This window comes from Conger conger, chromosome 1 (genome assembly GCF_963514075.1).
Source record: "Conger conger chromosome 1, fConCon1.1, whole genome shotgun sequence".
Taxonomy (NCBI): domain Eukaryota; kingdom Metazoa; phylum Chordata; class Actinopteri; order Anguilliformes; family Congridae; genus Conger; species Conger conger.
Window position 1 is genome coordinate 44,435,039 of NC_083760.1, and position 20,558 is coordinate 44,455,596.

Here is a 20,558-nt window from a genome sequence, read left to right on the forward strand (position 1 = left end):
GAGCCAGTGTAGTACTAGCAAGTATCAGCAATCAGGACACTCTACCAAACCAAACTCATAGAATGATGCATTTGCCACAAAACGAACAGTTTGCAAAGCATGACTCCGGTGCGGTAGATGTCTTTGGTCGGTGCGTAAAAGAGAACACCTGTTTTCGGGGGAATGCCAACCACGTAGCTTAGCTAGCTAGCTAATGAGCTAGCAAAACAATCTTCTGACATGTTCGGGAACAATCGAAAATGTCCCAACACTCTAAAATCAACTGCCAAAAGGAGAATGTTTGTCATATCAGAGTCTGTTGATGTCTGTTTTCTGTGTATAGTGGAATCAGGTAATTTGAGACACTTTTTGGTAGAATTACCAGGAGACCACCAAAAAAGCTGGTTACCCACTCCAATTATGTTCTGTTTTGAAATTATGTTGTAAAGTATACTTGTTTAGAAACTACTGACGTTCAAACACACCAAGCAATTGAGCATAGTAATTATATCTTATAGCAGGGCTGGACAAAGTCAAATAGGGAATCAGGTAAATAAATTAATAATTTGCATAATTGATTAAACTGCAAAAGCCAAGTTCGGCAGGCCCTCGTGGAGCGGCATAATTGGCTCACTGCTCCAGCGGGAGGGACTTTGGCAGGGTTGGCGGATCGCCGCGCACAACAGCACCCGGGCGCCTCGGAATCACGGTCACGAGACGAGACGGAGGGGTGTTGTTCTCCTTCGGGCCGCCGAGGGATGGGGTGTGGGCGGTGTATTCCCAACTAACACTAATTGGATTAGATAGGGTACCGTTGGCTAACAAATTGGGAGAAAAAGGGAGAAATAAGAAATAAAACATTTAAAGAAAAATTTAATTGCAATATTCTCTATCTTAAATTATTAACACCTAAAAAGAGTGTCCCAATTTAGCTGAAATTCTTGTCCCATTTTACCAAACACCTTTTGGTAAAAATGGGACAGTCCTTCAAACTCTTATTCACGAAAAATAAGAGTTTTGACTAATGTCTAGTAAAATTAAAATACTTCCATAAAACACTTCATCATAATACAGTTATGCAGATTGTTTTGGTTTAACACCCTTTGGCCTATTATGAAAAAGTTAAATTCGATATGTCGCAACGCAACGCAACGTTTTGCCACACACTTTCTGGTTACCACAGACCAATCAAAACGATTGCTTAATGTTGAGTAGTGTTGTAGCAGCAATTAAAAGACGTTTTCAGTGATTGCCTGAAAAAGCTTATATGTTCAATTTTACCTGATGTCCAAATTTACCTGACATCACCCTACATCTCGAGAGTGACGACGTTGTACGTACATACATACGTACATACATGTGACTTAGCTGCCTGCTTTAACAAACTTTAATTTGGTTTTCAAAATTCTAAAACACATAGGCTGTGTCCGAAATGGTTCACTATTCACCGTCAGCCAGCTTGTTCTAGTTAAAAAATCATCCGAATTCAAAAAACAAATTTTACACTAGATATGTCCCACACAAAAAAATTTTCATCATTTGTTCTGAGTAAGGATTGATTTTTGATAAATTGCTTTATTATTGAATTGCTTATTTTGGTTAAATGCCTTACTTACTTAGGCTAATTTATTTAACTTTATTTGATTAACTTAAGTTAATTTGATCAATAGCATATCCTAATACTTAGTTCATATATATTTGCCTTAATTTTGATGTTGACTTTGTTTCGTTCATCCCCGAAGCCAAACGTTTTGTAAATTGTAAATAGTTGAAGATCTAAATTTATTGTTTAAAGAGTCTTACTTTCACTATTGGTGCAAATTTCAATTAATTATTGATTTTCCTATTTGTTTTCCTTTTTCGAAATAGGCTACCTGATTTAGTGATTACACTTGTCATGTTTGTTTTGGTGGCGCCACGGATGGTGCAGTGGGTAGCACTGCTGCCTCATAGCAAGGAGGTCCTGGGTTCAAATCCCTGTCGGCCGGGGCCTCTCTGTGTGGAGTTTGCATGTTCTCCCCGTGTCTGCGTGGGTTCCTCCCACAGTCCAAAGACATGCATGTTAGGCTGATTGGAGAGTCTAAACTGGCCGTAGGTATGAGTACGTGAGTGAATGGTGTGTGTGCCCTGCGATGGACTGGCGACCTGTCCAGGGTGTATTCCTGCCTTTCGCCCAATGTATGCTGGGATAGGCTCCAGCCCCCCTGCGACCCTGCTCAGGATAAGCGGGTTCAGATAATGGATGGATGCATGGATGTTTGTTTTGGCTATGAATAAGGTGTTCAATTGAGTATATCTGTTTGTGTGATTTATGGATGTACCTGTATTTTTATTTTTACAACACCCGTCACAAAAAAAAAATGAAAAAACTGCCACTGAGTGTACTTTCTTTGCAAATGATTAACCAGGTCTTGTGGATACTAGTGTCTTGTGCATAATACTGTCTGTATTGTCTGCATTATAAGAACTATATCTGCCTACTGCCTTTAGTGAGTACCAACAAATTGTTTCCAACCGTCACCAAGCAGCTCTGTATATGTAATACCTGTTGTGAGTGGAATCTCCCCATAATGTATCGTCTTGATTGTTGTTGAATGTTTGAAACATGTCTGCTCACTCTCCAAATGAGACTGTGAAATGTAGTGACAAAGAAAGTGTAGAAACAAATAGTGAAAATAAATAAATATACATTAGCTGTGAGAGAAGATGGGGCGGTCCAGGAGCAATTCAAATGAAAGAACCGGGTTTTGCCACGTTGATGATAAATACGTTTCCTAGAAGCCTACAACTATCCTAATATAACCTAATATATGGTATTCATTTAAGCGTTATGGAACATGAATCGTGGATATTGGCACAGCTAGCTGGGTGGTTAGCTGTACCGTTACACCACCTAGCGTTATACCCTCTAACTGCGCCAATATCCACGATATACCACAGGTTCGAGTTCCATAGTGCTTTTATACAACGGTTCCCACATTTATCTTTCAAAATTAGAGAAGTGCATTTTTTCCACTAGGTGCGTGTAGTTGTTGAAGACCGTCCAGAGAACTTAAGTATTGTTTCTGTTTTTTGCATGTGAGCATTAGATATTAGGGAAACCTTGTGAGTTTATCAGCTGTGCTAGATTTGTAAGTCAAATTGCCGTGTTAGTTAGACCAGCTGTGTTGCATTTTGATATTAGTTAGTGAATCTAGTGCGTTTTCCGCCAGCCGCTGGCAGTTTCGCTCGTTACTGTTATTCTATTAGGTGATCAGAATCAGTTAGATACTTTGGACGCTGCAATTGTTAGGGTAATTATTAGATTGCTAGATTCCATTTGGTAATTAACAGGTTATATAGGCATGCTCAGAGCGGCTCCCTCCCATTTAGCATGGTATGATGTGTCAGTACCCCATTACAGCCTGCTCTCTCCCCTACAGAAGGCGCTTCCAGCAACGTGGCCCTCCACAGCGACTACCGCACCAACCTCTGCTGCCCCTCACTGACCCCCTGTGACAATTTCACAGTTGCAGGGGGGCTATGGAACTGCCAGTCTGCCACACGGAAGGCTGACCTGGATTACACCAGAGAACACCGCCACCCCCGCTGCCTTCTCATCCTCCTTCTCCTTCTCACACCGCCCCCAGCCATCCGGCCGTGGAGGTGGCACTGGCTTGCTGATCTCCCCCTCCTGGAAATTCTCTGTGTTTCCCCTCATTGACCTATCCCTATCCACCTTTGAATGCCACGCTGTCTCAATTACTCACCCCGTTAAACTTTATATTGTTGTTGTTGATTGTCCTCCAGGTACCCTGGGAAGTTTCCTTGATGAGCTTGACACTCTACTCAGCTCGTTTCCTGAGGATGGCACCCCACTGATCCTCCTGGGAGATTTCAACATCCACCTGGAAGCCTCCTAGCCTGCTGCCTTCTTACCACTACTTGACTCCTTTGACCTCTCCCTGCAGCACTCTCCCCCAACCCACAAGGCTGGAAACCTTCTAGACCTGATCTTTTTGAGGAACTGCTCCTCTTCTAGCCCCACTGTTACCCCTTTACACATGTCACCACTTAATTTCCTAATCCATTCCCCTTGCTCCCCTGCCTCCATCCCCTTCTCTCACCCTCACTGTTTCTTTCCGCTGTAACCTCTGCTCTCTATCACCCTCCTCGCTTGCCCCCAGGGTCACCGCTTCTCTCCCTCCTCTTGAATCCTTCTCCAAACTACCCACCGATTCTGCATCTTCCACCCTGCTTTCCTCTCTCTCCTCAGCCCTTGACTCTCTCTGTCCACTTGTCTCCAGGCCTGCTCGAACCTCCCCTCCCAGTCCATGGGTTTCTGACCTTCAACGTTCCTCCAGGCCCAGCCTATGTGCAGCTGAGAGGAAGTGGAGGAAATCAAAGGACCCATCGGACCTGTCAAAGGACCCATCGGACCTGTCCTCCTACCAGCCTCTCCTGGCGGCATTCTTCTCTGCTATCACCACTGCCAAAAGAAATTCTGAATTCTGAATTCTGAATTCCACCTCTAACCCTCGTCAACTGTTCTCCATTTTCTCCTCTCTCCTCAGCTGATGACTTTGCAGTATTTTTTGACGAGAAGGTCGCAGATATCCGCAGCACCTTCGCGACCACCACCACCTCTGTGCCTGCCTCCCTTTCTGTGCCTGCCCCCTGTTTCTCTTCTTTCTGTCCCCTTACAGATGTTGATGTGTCTCACCTCCTGCTCTCCCACCACCCTACTACTTGTGCCCTGGACCCCATCCCCTCAAACCTCCTTCAGGCAATCACACTTGACATCCTCCCATTTGTCACCTCCCTTGTTAACTCCTCTGTCCTCTGGCTGCTCCTCCTGCATTCAAAACTACCGTCCGGTATCTCTCCTTCCTTTTCTATCCAAATCAATTGAACAAGCTGCCTCCAACAAACTCTCTTCCTTTCTCTCACAGAATAATCTGCTGGACCCCCACCAGTCCAGCTTCAGACCTGGCCACTCGACAGAGACCGCAGTCCTCTCCATCAATGATTCCCTTCAGGCTGCACGAGCAGCCTCCCTCTCCTCTGTCCTGATCCTTCTTGACCTCTCTGCAGCATTCGACACGGTCAACCACTACATCCTCCTCCAGGAATCTCCAGGGATCTGTGCCACAGCTTTAGATTGGATTAAATCTCATCTCCCTGGCCGGTCCTCCCAGGTGACCTGGGCTGGAAGAGTGTCAACCCCTCGCCCCCTTGTTACAGGAGTCCCCCAGGTCTCAGTCCTCGGACCCCTCCTCTTCTCCATTTACACAAGATCCCTTGGTCCTGTTATCTCTGCTTATGGCATCTCATATCATTGTTATGCCGATGACACCCAACTCTTTTTCCCCCCATCAGACACACAGGTCTCTACCTATATCTCTGCCTGCCTGAGAGACATCCAGATCTGGATGGGCAACCAACATCTAAAGCTCAACCCAGGTAAGAAGGAGGTAATCTTCATTCCTGCTCTAACCTCTCCCTTCTCCGATTTTTCCATCTCACTAGGGGATATTACAGTGACCTCATCCCCTAGTGCAAGAAACCTTGGAGTGGTGATGGACAACAGGCTGTCCTTCTCCGAGAACATTGCTACAGTGACCCGGGCATGTAGGTTCTTCCTGTACAACATCCGGAGAATCCGACCCTTTCTCACCACCTACTCCACTCAGCTCCTTGTCCAAGCAATAGTCCTGTCCCGCCTGGACTATTGCAATTCTCTGCTGGCTGGCCTTCCAGCATCTGCCATCAGACCCCTACAACTGATCCAGAATGCTGCAGCCCGTCTGGTATTCAATGTTCCCAGACATTCACATGTCACTCCCCTGCTCAGCAACCTCCACTGGATGCCTGTTATGGCTCACATCAAATTTAAAACTTTGGTGCTTGCGTACCAGGCAGTTAAGGGATCAGCCCCTGTATATATTCAATCACTTATATACCAGCAAGACCCCTCCGTTCGGCCGCTTTGTGCTGTCTGGGGCCTCCCCCTTGCCACACCTGCACTTCTCGCTCACAACTGCTGTCTGTCCTGGCCCCACGGTGGTGGAATGACCTCCCTGTGGATGTCAGAACGGCAGAGTCTCTGACCTCTTTCAAGCACAGACTGAAGACTCATCTCTTCAGGCTACACCTTTCCCTCCCTAACTCACCACCATGATTAGGCTTACATATGCCATAGACTATAATGGCACTTATATAGTTATATAGATATTGTTGTGTTTTTGTATTAGCTATTGTATTGTTGTACTCGGGGTATTCTAGCTGCCAACTGTGGTATGCTAGTTTGGAAGTTGATGTATTCTTCAAGGGTTCCGATTGTATTTGTATGGTCACACTAGGACTCGAAACCATACTGTCCTCTCAGGTCCTCTTCACACTTGTACTTGTGTTTGATCTGCACTTCGTTGTACGTTGCTCTGGATAAGAGCGTCTGCTAAATGCCTTGTAATGTAATGTAATGTAATGTATTGTTCCCCTGAACAGCAGAAGTTGGCTGCTAAGCAACGGTATTGTGAACGTTAGCTAGCAATAATGTAACCCCACTCCACTATCGAAGCAACGGCATGAACTAGTAGGAATAATGTATCCCCACTGCACTAACATTAGCTAACCAACGCTATTGCAATAATGTATCACCACTGCATTAACGTTAGCTAGCTTCCTAGTTTACGTTACACCAGACGACACTGATACACACAAGTAATTTGTTTTTGTTGCAGACGTTTATCGGGACACTGCCAGATAACGTGGATGTATTGAAATAACTCTGTGTCATTATGAGTCATCATTTGCTTCGCGGGGCTTTGGTGGTCCTGCTGGTATTTCGATCTGAGGATGTTGCCTAAAAGTTGTATTTTTTTCGTTCCTGCTCCTTTCCAAATCAAAGGACACTTTACTCACTCATTTTATTTTACTTTACTTTGGTAGGCTACTAGAGGCGAGATGCTGATAATGTTAAGTTAATCGTTAAATTACGTAAATTTCGAGGACAAAGTAAATAACGGTGATCCACAAACGCGGAGTAATTTTATAAGGTGTTAACATTTAGCCGTGCGAATATCGTGGATATTGCCACGGCTGGAACGCAAACTGACCAAAAGAGACAATCGACCGGACCTATCCGTCGTATAATATTCAATAAGCCAAAACCCTGTTTGTCCAGTAAGTGGCACTGTTTAACAAGCTAAAACGCTATTCTGTCTTATAGTTGACATTAAAGGTACAACAGGTAATTTCGGACTTCTAACGGTCAAGAGAGGAATTGTAGCAACAAACACGTTCAAACCACAACACTGTTTAACCCACCCCTTCTCTGTGAACGTGCTGACGTTGAAACGCCATTGGCTTTGGCAATTAGAACCAATTTTCAACCTATGAGATTTAATTATTGTGCAGCGATACTATGTTTTGGTTCAGAGTGCCGGCCCGTCAACTGCATATTTTGAAACCCGATTATAAACACAGGCAGAGGGTGAGTCAACATGTCAGTGACCTTTTTTCAATGATAAGGGATTTACAATGGTCTTGTAACAATGTTTTAACACAAAAATCTTACCTATAGTACCTTTAAAGTTATTTTTAAAGAACAAGCTACATCTGGCTACATCTATCGACTAAAAGCGCCAACAGCATTCTTCTAAACCCATGTTCAATTTTCAAACATAGTTCTCTCCAAAAGTATTGAAACAGTATAGAACCTGAAAGGCTTTGATGAACTATAACTCCCAGGTCTTCTTCAATAGATACCTCCATAAGTAATCATTTTTTTATTTCCTCCAATAACTTTACATTTATATTGAATATAATTTACCAGGTTTCCACCCAGTTCTGGATTCGGTTTAAATCTTGGATTTCCAGCAGACTGCTTGCACTGGTCCAGCCTGTATGCGGTTTGCAGTTCCAGAGACTTGGATTCATTCAGCTGGTTTCTACTAATGACACCTGTTTTTGGAACTGCTGAATCAATATTGTTTGAGAAGGCATTCCACTGTTTAGTGTCTGCGCATAGTGAATTTTTCACTTTATCAGAATGTATAGTGTGTGATTTGTTCATTTGCAAGGGCTCAATTGGAAACTTGCCTAGAGATAAGTATAAGACCTATGTAAGTTTGTCATATTAAACATTTCAGACACACATAATATTTTCTGATTACTTTATTTGAGGCAGTGTCTTAAAGCCACCATTTTCAAGAGAAAAGGCATGGTTAAAACAGCCCCTACACTAGAAAACATACAAAAAGAATTTCTGACAATGGTTGGTGGGAACTTTATTAAAATATACGGCATACAGTGGTGATACAGGAACGTCAGGAACGCTGGGGGGAAGTTGGGAGCGAGTTACATGTTGTCCTCATCGGAGTCATCCTCTTCCTCCAGAGAATCCTGTCGGGATAAACACAGTGTGAGGGGGCAGCCGGAACAGTCCGGAAAGCATTCTGGAAGTTTCACAGGGCAGTCATGCTTACCTTAGCGTATTTCTCCGCTTCCTCCTTGATGTCTTTTGGTACCAGTTCATGCCTGCCTTTTGTCACTGAGGAGAAAAAAAAAAAGTTTAGTGCCAATTCAAGGAAAACAACAAGACCGGATGTAATTGGGGTGGCAGTTTTTGACACGTTCCCACATGCTTGAGGCTTTACCTTCTTTTGTCTTGGAATCAACATGGACCTTCGTTTTGCCTGTCAACCAATTCTGGTTTCACTGCCAACCTTTAAACATGATGCTGCCACCATAGGGGAATACTCTCAAGTGCTTGACTTATTACAGTTTGGACAGTATTACAGTGTAGTCTAAGTACTTGGACAGTGGTACAATCTCTGTTCGTTTGGCTGTGTACTCCAGCACCTACACACGATTTGAAATCCAATATCCAAATACTTTTGGTCCCCTAAAACGGGGCTATCATGTAAAAAAAGGGATGCAATTCCTACATGTATCACCCAATATGGATGTAAATAACTTGAAATTGAAGGCGACAATCTGTACTTTAACCTTGTATTCATAATTTCACTTCAAATCAAATGTGCTGGGGTACAGATCCAAAAGAACAGAAATTGTACCATAATTCAATTTCCAAATTCAGTCAAAATAATTTACGACCACACTATGTTTACCAACCAAAATATATATTTTTAAACAATAGTGATAGTTTTAAGCCATATCACCCACCCCTGCTATTAATTATATGTTCATATATTCATCTTTACATATGCAGCAACTTAGTGGGCATGCCTGTCATCACTGATCAGCAGAGACAGTGAGATAGTTACCTTCTCCAACCCAGCTGAGCTCCAACTCAAAGGCTTTGTCCTTCACCTCATCGTGAACTATGTATATTCTACAGAGAAACAGCATGTTCAGTTAAAGTGTTTCAAAAGTTTGAAATGTTAATTTACACCTGAACTATTAAAGGCATGAGAGACAACCATACCTCAACATACCTGCAATATTCTTCCAGATTACTGACAGTTCTAAATGTAAATCTTTTCTGAATAAAAAGCTTGCATAGAAATTGCATAAATATATTTCTAAATTCCAGGAGATCTGCAGGTGTGTCTTAAAGTCTCAGGAACATTTGAAATGTATTTGAAAAAGTTTCACACAAGTGTTTGACTGATCTGGTGTGCGGTACCCATGGATACGCTCATGTATGTAGCAGGAGGAACAGGGAGCGCTCATGTATGTAGCAGAAGGAACAGGGGGCGCTCATGTATGTAGCAGAAGGAACAGGGAGCACTCATGTATGTAGCAGGAGGAACAGGGAGACTCACATTTTGGCCACCTCCTTCACCAGCTCCCTGCAGGTCATGTCCTTCATCTGTTTTGGAGAGACGGCGTTGAAAAATCAGGATGCAGCACAGAGGGCATGCTTTCACTACTAATTGATCATTACAGAGAGCAGAAGAGCGCTTGTACCTGGAGCTTTTCGATCTCAGTCTTTGCAGCTTGTTTGGCCTTTCCGATAGCTGTTCCCCAGTAACCCTGCAAGAACCAAATTTTTTTTTTCACACTCTCTCCCCATTTCGAAATGGCCAGTCATGCTCACACTCCCAACACTCTGGTCCCTTTGGTCAGCTCAGAACAGCTTCAGAACAGCTTCAGAAGACTCTACACATGCAGCTCAGAACGACTTGCCAACAGATCAACCAGAAGGGTCACTGGAGCCGTTGTCTAAAGCCAATTCTGTGTAGCCCTGCCTTAACAAGATAAACCACTCAGAAGTGCTCAATAAATATTTGTGTTTTTTTCCTTGACTTTCAAAATTACATTTCATTGGTTTACATAATTTTTATACATGCCTTTGGCAATTGCTGAAATAACCAGTGTTGTTTTTGGACCAAAATATATATTCAAACTTTCAAGACCAAGTGCACTGCAGTTAAACGGAAGAGGCCAGTGCTTCATGGGATTCGGACCATTACCCCTGAGTGCTGCAGTAAGTAGCACACAACGCTGTTGTCCAGGCTGGGCTAGTTCGAACAGTAAAAGAAAGAACATACAGCATTTCTGTGTCAGTCAAAGCAGATCTGTGCTTTCTCAGGCATCAGATCAAAAGAGGTACTACACAGATTTAAATCCAATTGCCATTGAATATTTAATGAATGTATTTATCGAGACCCGTGGTTCCCAAACTCGATCCTGGAGTACCCCTGTGTACACTGGTTTTCGGTCCAAATTCCAACCACAATCCAAGAATTTTAACAGGCTGTTCATTTTAATTTATTAGGTGCTTTTCACATTTAGAGGGTTTACTTACCCTCATAAACCACATTTTGTCATAGCCATGCATACCAGGAAGAATAAAGTTCCCATGTTCATATTGTGCTCATTGAGCTATATTGCAACCGATTCATACACTTTGTAAAAAAATAAAAAAAATAAAAAAATGCATAAAAAGTGGTTAATTATTTTTAATTGATCAAATTAAAGACCGGGGTGAATCAGTCGGCTCCTAATTGGTGTAAGTGTTGATATCTGGCCACCAAAACTAACCATTTGAATGAAGAATTCAAAGGAAAAACAAGTAAGGCAAACCTGCATTGTGTTGATAAGTTTAAGGAAGAAAATTGCAAATGAAATTAAACGCATGTTTAATTACCTAATTATGAGCCTATTAGTTAACCAGGAGAGTCTTTTATTTAATTTTTTTTACCTCTTCTAATGTAATTATTTTCAAGATGGTGCAATAAGCACAACATGAACATGCTACTTTTATTCTTTATGCCATTGCAAAGCAATTCCTGGCATAATGTGGTTCAAGATAAATAATCCATCTGAAGATGAAAAGCACCTTAAGAATGATAAACGGCTTGTTAAAATTATTCAGTGGCTTCCTGGTCCTGCCAAAGCTGAGTTTGGCCAGCTCACATGGAGCAGCATAATTGGCTAGCTGCTCCGAGAGTGGGGGGGAGGACTCCGCAAGGGTTAGTGAGATCTCCGCAAACAGCACTCCAGGCGCCTTGGAATCACGTTCATGGGAGGGACAATGCTGCTTGGAGAAGGAGTGTCGTTCTCAGGATCACCTGATCCATCCTGGCTGCCGAGCAACAGCATGTATCCCCCAGCTAACACAGGCAGTTAGAATAGACAGGGTACAATTGGCTACTAAATAGGGTAAAAACAGGAAAAATCAGAAATCTGAATTATTAAAAATAAATACACTAATTAAATATTCAATGGCAATTGGATTTGGAACAAAAACTAGCATACACAGGGGTATTCCAGGACCAAGTTTGGGAACCACTGACCTAGATGATATAATCCCAAAGCTGGAAACATACTTAATTTAAAAGGAAAACGCCAACATTTTGGGAAATAAAATTTTTTTTTCGACTTACCCAGACTTTGAGATGTTTGATTTTGTTTAAATTCATGTGCATTCATCATTTCCATGTTACCATAATGTGTTAGCTTAGCATAAAGACTTGAAGCCTATTGGAGTCAGTAGCCTACCTCCTTCAAAGTGAAGAAATACACCTTATAGCAACTCTGAAGCGGTCTTATTTACAGAAGATATCACGTGTATTTGTATTTGAGCTGTATTTGGGAAAAAATGGCTCATTGCAAATTCCTGCGAAAAAGGGGATGGACTCACGTAGGAAATTCCAGAGGGATCCACCATGTACAGCTGTGCACCATCATCTACATCATAAGACCCCAAGATGAAGCTGAGGAAGGAGTGGAAGGATGAGCACACAACAGAAAGGAGGGGACTGCATGCTTTTGAAAACTTTTCCGCATCATCCATTGAGGTCGTCATTGGAGATGAGGAAATGGTAACATATCTTTACAATGACCATTACTTGCAATTATGCAGTGCTAATGAAGGTGTGAGCGTATGTGCGAGCGTGTTCAGCATGGCATTTGGGTCTGTGTGAGTGAGCGTGTTCAGCAGGTCATATGAGTCTGTGTGCAAGCGTGTTCAGCAGGTCATATGGGTCTGTGTGAGTGAGCATGTTCAGCAGGTCATATGGGTCTGTGCGAGTGAGCATGTTCAACAGGTCATATGAGTCTGTGTGCAAGCGTGTTCAACAGGTCATATGGGTCTGTATGTGCAAGCGTGTTCAGCAGGTCATATGGGTCTGGGTGTGCGAGCGTGTTCAGCAGGTCATATGGGTCTGGGTGTGCGAGCGTGTTCAGCAGGTCATATGGGTCTGTGTGAGTGAGCGTGTTCAGCAGGTCATATGGGACTGGGTGTGCGAGCGTGTTCAGCAGGTCATATGGGTCTGTGTGAGTGAGCGTGTTCAGCAGGTCATATGGGTCTGTGTGAGCGAGCGTGTTCAGCAGGTCATATGGGTCTGTGTGAGCAAGCGTGTTCAGCAGGTCATATGGGTCTGTGTGTGCCAACGTGTTCAGCAGGTCATATGGGTCTGTGTGAGTGAGCGTGTTCAGCAGGTCATATGGGACTGGGTGTGCGAGCGTGTTCAGCAGGTCATATGGGTCTGTGTGAGCGAGCGTGTTCAGCAGGTCATATGGGTCCGTGTGCAAGCGTGTTCAGCAGGTCATATGGGTCTGTATGTGCAAGTGTATTCAGCAGGTCATATGGGTCTGTGTGTGCCAACGTGTTCAGCAGGTCATATGGGTTTGTATTTGCGTGGTGAAGGGGTGAGAGAACAGGTGTGCTCCGAGCAGACTTACCTGCACCCAAAGGGCCGCACTGCACTGTATAACGTGTAGGCATGGACGTACATTGCCACTCTATCTGCAAGGTGCTGTCAAGAAAAACAACCATCACACTGAGACCAGCCTGTTCAACACCAAACCCCCAGGCTCTCATTTGCAAAATTCTGTTTATTTAGTCAGATGGACTAGATGGTCAAATGGACAGGTACTAAGAACGACCACTTCGCCATGTGTTTGGATTAACAGTCAAGCCCAATCCGGTCTCTACAAATGTCTATACTTATATACAATCCTCTCCGAAAATATAGGAACAGCAAAGTCAATTCCTTTTTTTTTTTTTGCTATACACTGAAGAAGAGTTTGAGGGTAAAAGATGGACAGATCAGAATTTCAGCTTTTATTTCCTTGTATTTTTACCTAGATTTGCTAAACAACTAGGAACAGATCATATTTTGTATTAGACCACCCAAAGTATTGGAACATGTGACTGACAGGCGTTTCTTGCTGCCCAGATGTGTCCTGCTAGATTGAATGGTTAAACAATAAATAGTTCTGAATGTCTTCTGAAAGGTTTTAGCCTTTTTCCTTTTGGCCTGTGAAGACTGCATTTCGGTTAGAAAAGATTAAACCAACAGAGCTGTGTTTTGGAGGATATGCTACCAAATATTAAGTGATATTTACTTATATACTGGGTTCCAACATTCAGCTCACCTAAAATTGGGTGGTCTGATACGAAAGGTGCAAAATTGCAAGTAGTTTAACACACCTAGGTGCAAATAGCAGGAAATAAAAGCTGAAATGCTGAACTCTTGTCTCATGTTCATCTTTATCTCAACCCCAATTCAGTGTATTGCAAAAACAAAAGGAACTGGCCTTGCTGTTCCAATACATTTGGAGGGGGCTGTAGACAATAGCCATTGTCATCTACAGATGAACACAATATAATTTAATAAGCATCATTACAAGCAATGCTTTCACTACAGAATGGTATTACATTGCCATGGAAGAATTAAAATACTGCAGAATTAAGTGAGCCAAAAGGGGTAATAACCTTGATGTTCTTAAATTACCAATGATCAAACATGACATTTATTATTAGGGGACAACTCTATCCAAGTACAAATAAAATATATCTGGCTGGTGTCTGGTATGGATTCAGGTAGCTCGACCAATGGTTACCAAAAATGGGTGCCTGACCTAAAGCCTACGGTTAAGACCACACAAGGGGGGCACAGAACAGGCGCTTGAAGTACCTTGAGTGGGATGTCATGACCGTAGTTGGATCGGAAGTTGGAGGCCTCTTCTCTGGCTACTTCAGCAAGGGACCGTGCGTCGGCCAGGAGCCCAGCCACTGCCTGGGGGACGGGGGGACGAGCAGAGGTCACTCGGTGGGGGTATCATTAGAAAGCTAACATTCTCCTCTTTCAATAAGTTTCTAAAACTCAAAATACGTTTTGGGGTCAATACGACGATTTTGATAGAGCAGGTCACATTTTTGCTACAATAATATTCAATAATAAATAAACAGGGGGGAAGGAGCACTGCATGGAGGCAACAGGGTAAAACTTCAGTTCTCTTTGGAATGTTTCATCCCCATGCTTCTCTGAGGGACAACGAAAAAGCATTCACCATGATGACAGGTTCATGCAAGAATCATTAAAAACATTCTCTCCCTTTAGTAGGCTCTTGTAGGCATTATCAAAATGCATCTTTGTTTTGAACACAGTACATATATAAGCTTAATACGCATATTTTAATATTACTTCAAAACAGTGACCCGTTGACTTTTTTGTTTCAATGTCAAAAATATTATTTTCCTCTCTTATACACTGTAAAACTACACCTCTGTGTTTCGCTGCAGTAGTTTCTTAATTATTGCCAGACCTGGTAGGACTAGATTTAGGCTATTATTTAGGTATTTACTGTACGACATAGGTAAAATCTTTGGTCTGGTATGGAAGACATGTAAAGTTGCAACAAGTATTGCAAGCAATTCATGCAGCAGTTGAGTAAAAATATTAGTGTCTCAGTTGAAATTACATAGCGGCCTTTTAAATTGAACACCATAAGTACTATTGTACTTCCCTCTAGGGTCTTTCAGCGAACTTATCCCTGGTTATGGGTATGCACTTTGTTGTACGTCGCTCTGGATAAGAGCGTCTGCCAAATGCCAATAATGTAATGTAATGTAATGTACTATAGAATGCTTCTCTTTAGGAATAGCAGGCAGTTTTTCTGGTAGCCCACAGGTAACTCAGTTAACTGATAATATGGAAATATTTGCCAGCTATTGAGTTTTATCTGATCACATAGCCACCCATTGTTTAATATTCAATTCTTCTGGAAAACATCAGCAATGAAAAATTATGTTTTGAAGGAAACAAACATAATTCAGGATTTATTTACTGGAAAACAAAGAAAGAACCACTTTGTGAAAGTAAAATGGCAAGGAATATTAGACTTGGTCATCAAGAACTACACGTACTTGCACCATTCCAGGTTCTTATTCTGGGTAAGATATCATACTTCAAGCATCCTATCCATGGCTGTGTCAGATCATATCTACCCTGTATGTAACCATGTGAAAGCACATCCCCCAGGCTTCTGGTCACAGCTGATTAAGGAGACTTGCCATTCCAACATGGCGATCGATGTTGAAGATGCGTTTGTTGGAACCCTCTTCATACAGCTTGGAGAGGACCAGCTTCTCAACTCCAAACACCACGCCGTCCTTGCACCGGATCCCAATGGCCGTACTGCATGCCAAAAACAGGGGACACTCAGTTCAGGTGCATAAAGTAATAAACAAAATGGAACGAATCTCTGAAAAAAGTTAAAATTCACAGGGACCAATGTAAATCCAAAAGCTACATTATGATTATTATTTACATGCTATGTCTGTGTCCTCCTTGAACGTTATCCAAATCGTATACGTATTTACCATAGCTCTGACGAGTGACTAGGTTCCTAGGTATATGAAGTAAGGGACAATGCCCAATGAATAAGTCAGTTTTGAGGCAATAACTGCCTGACAGGGTGGGGTTAAGGCCCAACTCTTAAAGCAGACTTTCCTGAATGTAGCTTTAGTCCCTGTTGCTGAGAAATTGCTTTGTGCAGAATATAATTACCTGCTGCGACTAAAAGCTAACTGCATCATCACCAAAGAAAAGTTCACTAGCTCACCATCGCCGAAAATAAATATAACGCTAGGCTTTAAACGCTAACTAATGTTAGCTTGAAAAAAATGGCTAACTATTTATAGACATTTGAAGCTGTGTTCCAGACTTCAGTGCGATACAACTGAACGGCCCATGCACTTGCCATCGTTTCCGAAAACTAAATTATTGCAGACTACTGCGCTAGTGTAAAGGGAATATCAGTGTCAGAATAGCCCATTTCAGCCTGTCTAAGTATAGCCTATTCCTCCACACTGCCTGTTGTTTTTCCAGACTGATTACAGCCAGTAGCCTAAAGGTTCTCATTCTCTCCTCCCCACCCACTTGCGTGTTGCAAGTTATTTCATTATTACTGCCTAAGCAACATTATGCTTGAAACATCCCCCATGGTTATCTTTCCGACAGTACAAAGGCAAAATTACACATTGTAAGTGTCATACATACAAGATAAAGATGCCTCCAATTCTTTACTGTAATGCTTCAAACACAATTGTTCTACTTTTACTTCATTTGCTCCCCACTTAGTGTAGTCTGTCACTAAATTCAATTTTAAATCGAGATTCTCCATTACAAACCTCAATGAGTACATCTCTGCCCATCTCTCATGACGCCATTCGAGCAAGAGATGTAGCCAGAGCCAAGTAGGATCTTACCTGCTGTTTTCTACTGCTTTCATTGCATATTCAACTTGAAACACTCGTCCATCAGGGGAGAATGTGGAGGCCGACAAATCATACTGGAGATAAAAGATAACAGGGAATCACTTTGTTGTCATGGAGACAGCTGCTTGCACAGTTTTACAAAACTAAACCAATATAAACTTTTTGTATTATTGTTTTGTACAACCTTGAGTATAACACCCAATCAAGTTCCCAAGCATTGAATATTCCATATGGTTCTTGAGAAACTGGATAGCCATGATAGCAGAGTTCCAAATAATTTCAAGGACCTTTGGTTTGTGACATTGTGTCATTTTTGGTGTATGGTCCCGGTGGTTTTTGTCAAGAGTAAGACAATTTTAACAGCCACTTTCCCACACAATGCATTTGCTGTAAGAATGAAATAAGTAATAAAAATAAGTAATAAGCAACAAGACAGATGTAATAGTTACTGAAATAGAACCACAAGATTACATCCTTTGTAAGAGCACCTATGTTTTTAATGTCTCGTTCATTTTATTAAATTAATTTTACATAGTATCACAGCCCAGTTAGCGAGACACCTAATATAAACCTTTTCTAAAGCCTAGGTTAATTAGCCAAAGGCTGACTCCCTGTTTCCCAGCTGCAATGCTCTGGATTTCCATTCGGTTTCTCATTACCAAGCTATGGTATATAGGTATGTATTAACAAATGTATTTATGGAGTAGATCATTCTGGAGCTATAGTATGGTGACCAGGAGATCAGGCATGACAGAGAAAAATAAGCATGGGATATTCTATCACAAGAATGAAAATCTGGACACGTTTTCACCCAATGTCAGGAACTGTGCTCAATGTATGATATTTTAGGCACCCAAGAAATACACCTCAGAATGTTTTAGGACGAAGAGCTCCCCAAGCGGCCAGATTTTAAACGCCCATATCTCAAGAACCGCTCGTCCAAATGGGATTTTCTTGACTCAGTGAGATTTATAATATATCCTAGCAAATCTAGCAAAATCACTGACATAGGGTGAAAACATGCGTCTGGAATTTGCAGGTTTACTTTATGGGTTAAGGTGAGTAACACAAGCAAGTCAGCCTAATTATTCAACGACGGTATCATCAGAAGGCGTATGTAACGTAAACTGAAGAGCAACTATACCACATTGACTAGTTACAGGTAGCTTTGTCGGTGAAGGTAGGTCCGTGTGGAACAGTTTTATGCAAAGTGATAAGGTGAACCGAGCAGTATATGTTCAGGCAATATTTCAGTCATTTTTTTAATATGATGTCGTTTCGGGCTACATAAATCAAAAAATGATGCCATTTCGGAACTTGAAGTGCAGGTATGTAGTAACTTAAACTGTGTTCCGCCGCTTCTACCAGAAGTTAACATCCGTTACATTGTCGTTTTTTCCCGAGGAATGTAGTTTATGATTATGGCTGCTTATTGACTACCCCAAACTAAAATACTGATTGATGTGAATTGAACCAATATTTATAGATAACAACAAATAACAGCACAACGACCCTATGTTCGGAAGAGCGTGTTCGCTCACGATGGTCCCAACACCTATTCACTCTGTTGATGCTGAGCCGTATAAGCTTGTCCGGTTCGTAGTATTTCGTTAGCAACAGCTTCCACAACACAATATCACAGTGAATCACCATTACCATGTAACTGTATGCTGAAATCGATCGCGTATGTGACTACGGTAGTACCAAGTTATGAAAACTGAAGGAATTAGACTTTACACACACAAAAACCAAAGCTGATCTGCAAGTACTTACTGTTCGGAATACATTGAACTAACACGGTGAGTTTACGGTATATACCCCAAATCCAGCACAATAGCTCTGATAAAAGTATCAAAGCAGTTGCTAACGTAATGTTAGCTAGATAGCTACAACTGGTTATAATGAAAAGTGAAAGTTAAAAGTCACGGCAATAAAGGAAAGATTAGGCAAAAGACGGTAGCTTCCATATTCTGTGGTGTACGATTAAATGTGCTCTGTTAACACACTGCCACGGCAAATATATTTTGATATGCAAAGTTATAAAAAGTTAAGTTGTTTTCGCTTAACGTTAGATATCGACACAGAATAGCTATACTAGTGACTCAGCACGCATGTGTTGGTTTTAATTCCAAATGAATTGTTAGTGAATTATAATTCTGTACCGTTAGAAACGTTGCTCGAATCGGCGACACCAGATTCATAACAACGGTAAAATGTTATTTCTTTCCCAATTATTAACCTTACCCAAATGTTACTTATCCAATTATCCCACCTCGTATAGCAGTTAGCCAGGCCGGAGCCTAAGGAAACACTGTAACGTTACTTCGTAGAGCTACCTAGATATACAACAGACTGTGCTTTTTTTCTTGCACACTTCACAAAACTCAATACATTGCTAGTTGTATTTCACTTACCCCTGTTCCAATTGAACTCATTATTAATTACAAAACAGAAATCCTCTGCTTTTTCGTGCCCGTGACTGGTATTTCTTTCTTCCTCGGCTTGTCAATTTCCCCCACTCTTTCACCTGCAAACAACACGCCACCTGATTGGGTATTACATCAGCCAATCGCAGAATGGCTTATTTAGTCTCACCACTGAACAGGGTCGTCACTAGAGGGCCACCCTAGATTTACAGAAAACCCGCCCAGCACTGAGACAGTATCCAATCAGTAGCAAGCACAGAAGTGTGCGGTGGCGAGAGCCAAATCGAAAGACTCCCGGCATCTGACAGTGTGACTTGTCACACGGGCGCGACGTTTGAGACGTGTATCACCGAGGAGGAATTCTACAGAAGATGTAAGAATATCAAGCAGAAGACAGCGATTCACTACATTCGTTATAAAAGCAACGAAAATGAACGAAAGTTAATTATGTATTTAAATTGTGTGTGGCTGCCTATAGCAAGCAGGACAACTACATGAACTGACCCTTGCTAACTAGCTATCGTTAGCTGTTGTCTTTCTGACGTAGTGATACAGGTACAAATTAATTGATGTCAAAGTTAAATTTTAAGTGACCTCTTTAGCTTGCCTGTTTTCTCAGGTAAGACACCACGTAATTTCCATATACAGATCCTCAGCCCTCTGCAGTTACAGTAGCTACATACGACTGGTGTTTGTACAGTATCTTGAAGTTAAACGCTAACAATGTAAAGGTTTTAAAGGTACAATAGGTAAGATTTTCGCGTTAACAAAACAAGACCACTGTCATTGAAAAAGGGTCACTAACATGTTGACACCCTCTGCCTGTGTTTATAGTCCTTAAATTCGGGTTTCAAAATATACAGCTGCCGGCCCGACACTCTGTACCAAAACATTCTATAACTACACAATAATTCAAGCTCATTGGTTGAAAATTGGTTGTAATTGAAACAGCGAACGGCGTTTTAACGTCAGCGCGTTTACCTAGAAGGGGAGGGATAAACAATGTTGTGGTTTGAAGGTGTTTGTTGCTGCTATTCCTCTCTTGACCGTTAGAAGTCCGAAATTACCTGTTGTACCTTTAATAGCGTTTGAATAGCTAACGTTAGTTAGCGAGTATGGGTCAGTTAATGATGTTTTCCTGCTTGTAATAGGCTAATAATTCAAATAAAATAAAATAATAAAATAAAATTATT

The 20,558-nt window shown here is 41.9% G+C and overlaps 1 protein-coding gene across 1 annotated transcript; it reads right to left on the bottom strand.

Moving 5' to 3' along the window:
* Positions 1–8,121: 8,121 nt before the first annotated feature.
* Positions 8,122–19,509, bottom strand: psma3 (proteasome 20S subunit alpha 3). The gene is made up of 11 exons (XM_061239210.1): positions 19,354–19,509; positions 16,931–17,013; positions 15,730–15,857; positions 14,355–14,452; positions 13,117–13,190; positions 12,074–12,146; positions 9,895–9,960; positions 9,750–9,796; positions 9,249–9,316; positions 8,448–8,512; positions 8,122–8,364 (listed from the first exon to the last, which is right to left on the bottom strand). Exons 1-11 carry the CDS (start codon positions 19,372–19,374, stop codon positions 8,320–8,322), a joined length of 768 nt encoding a protein of 255 aa, XP_061095194.1. The 5' UTR covers positions 19,375–19,509; the 3' UTR covers positions 8,122–8,319.
* Positions 19,510–20,558: the final 1,049 nt, after the last annotated feature.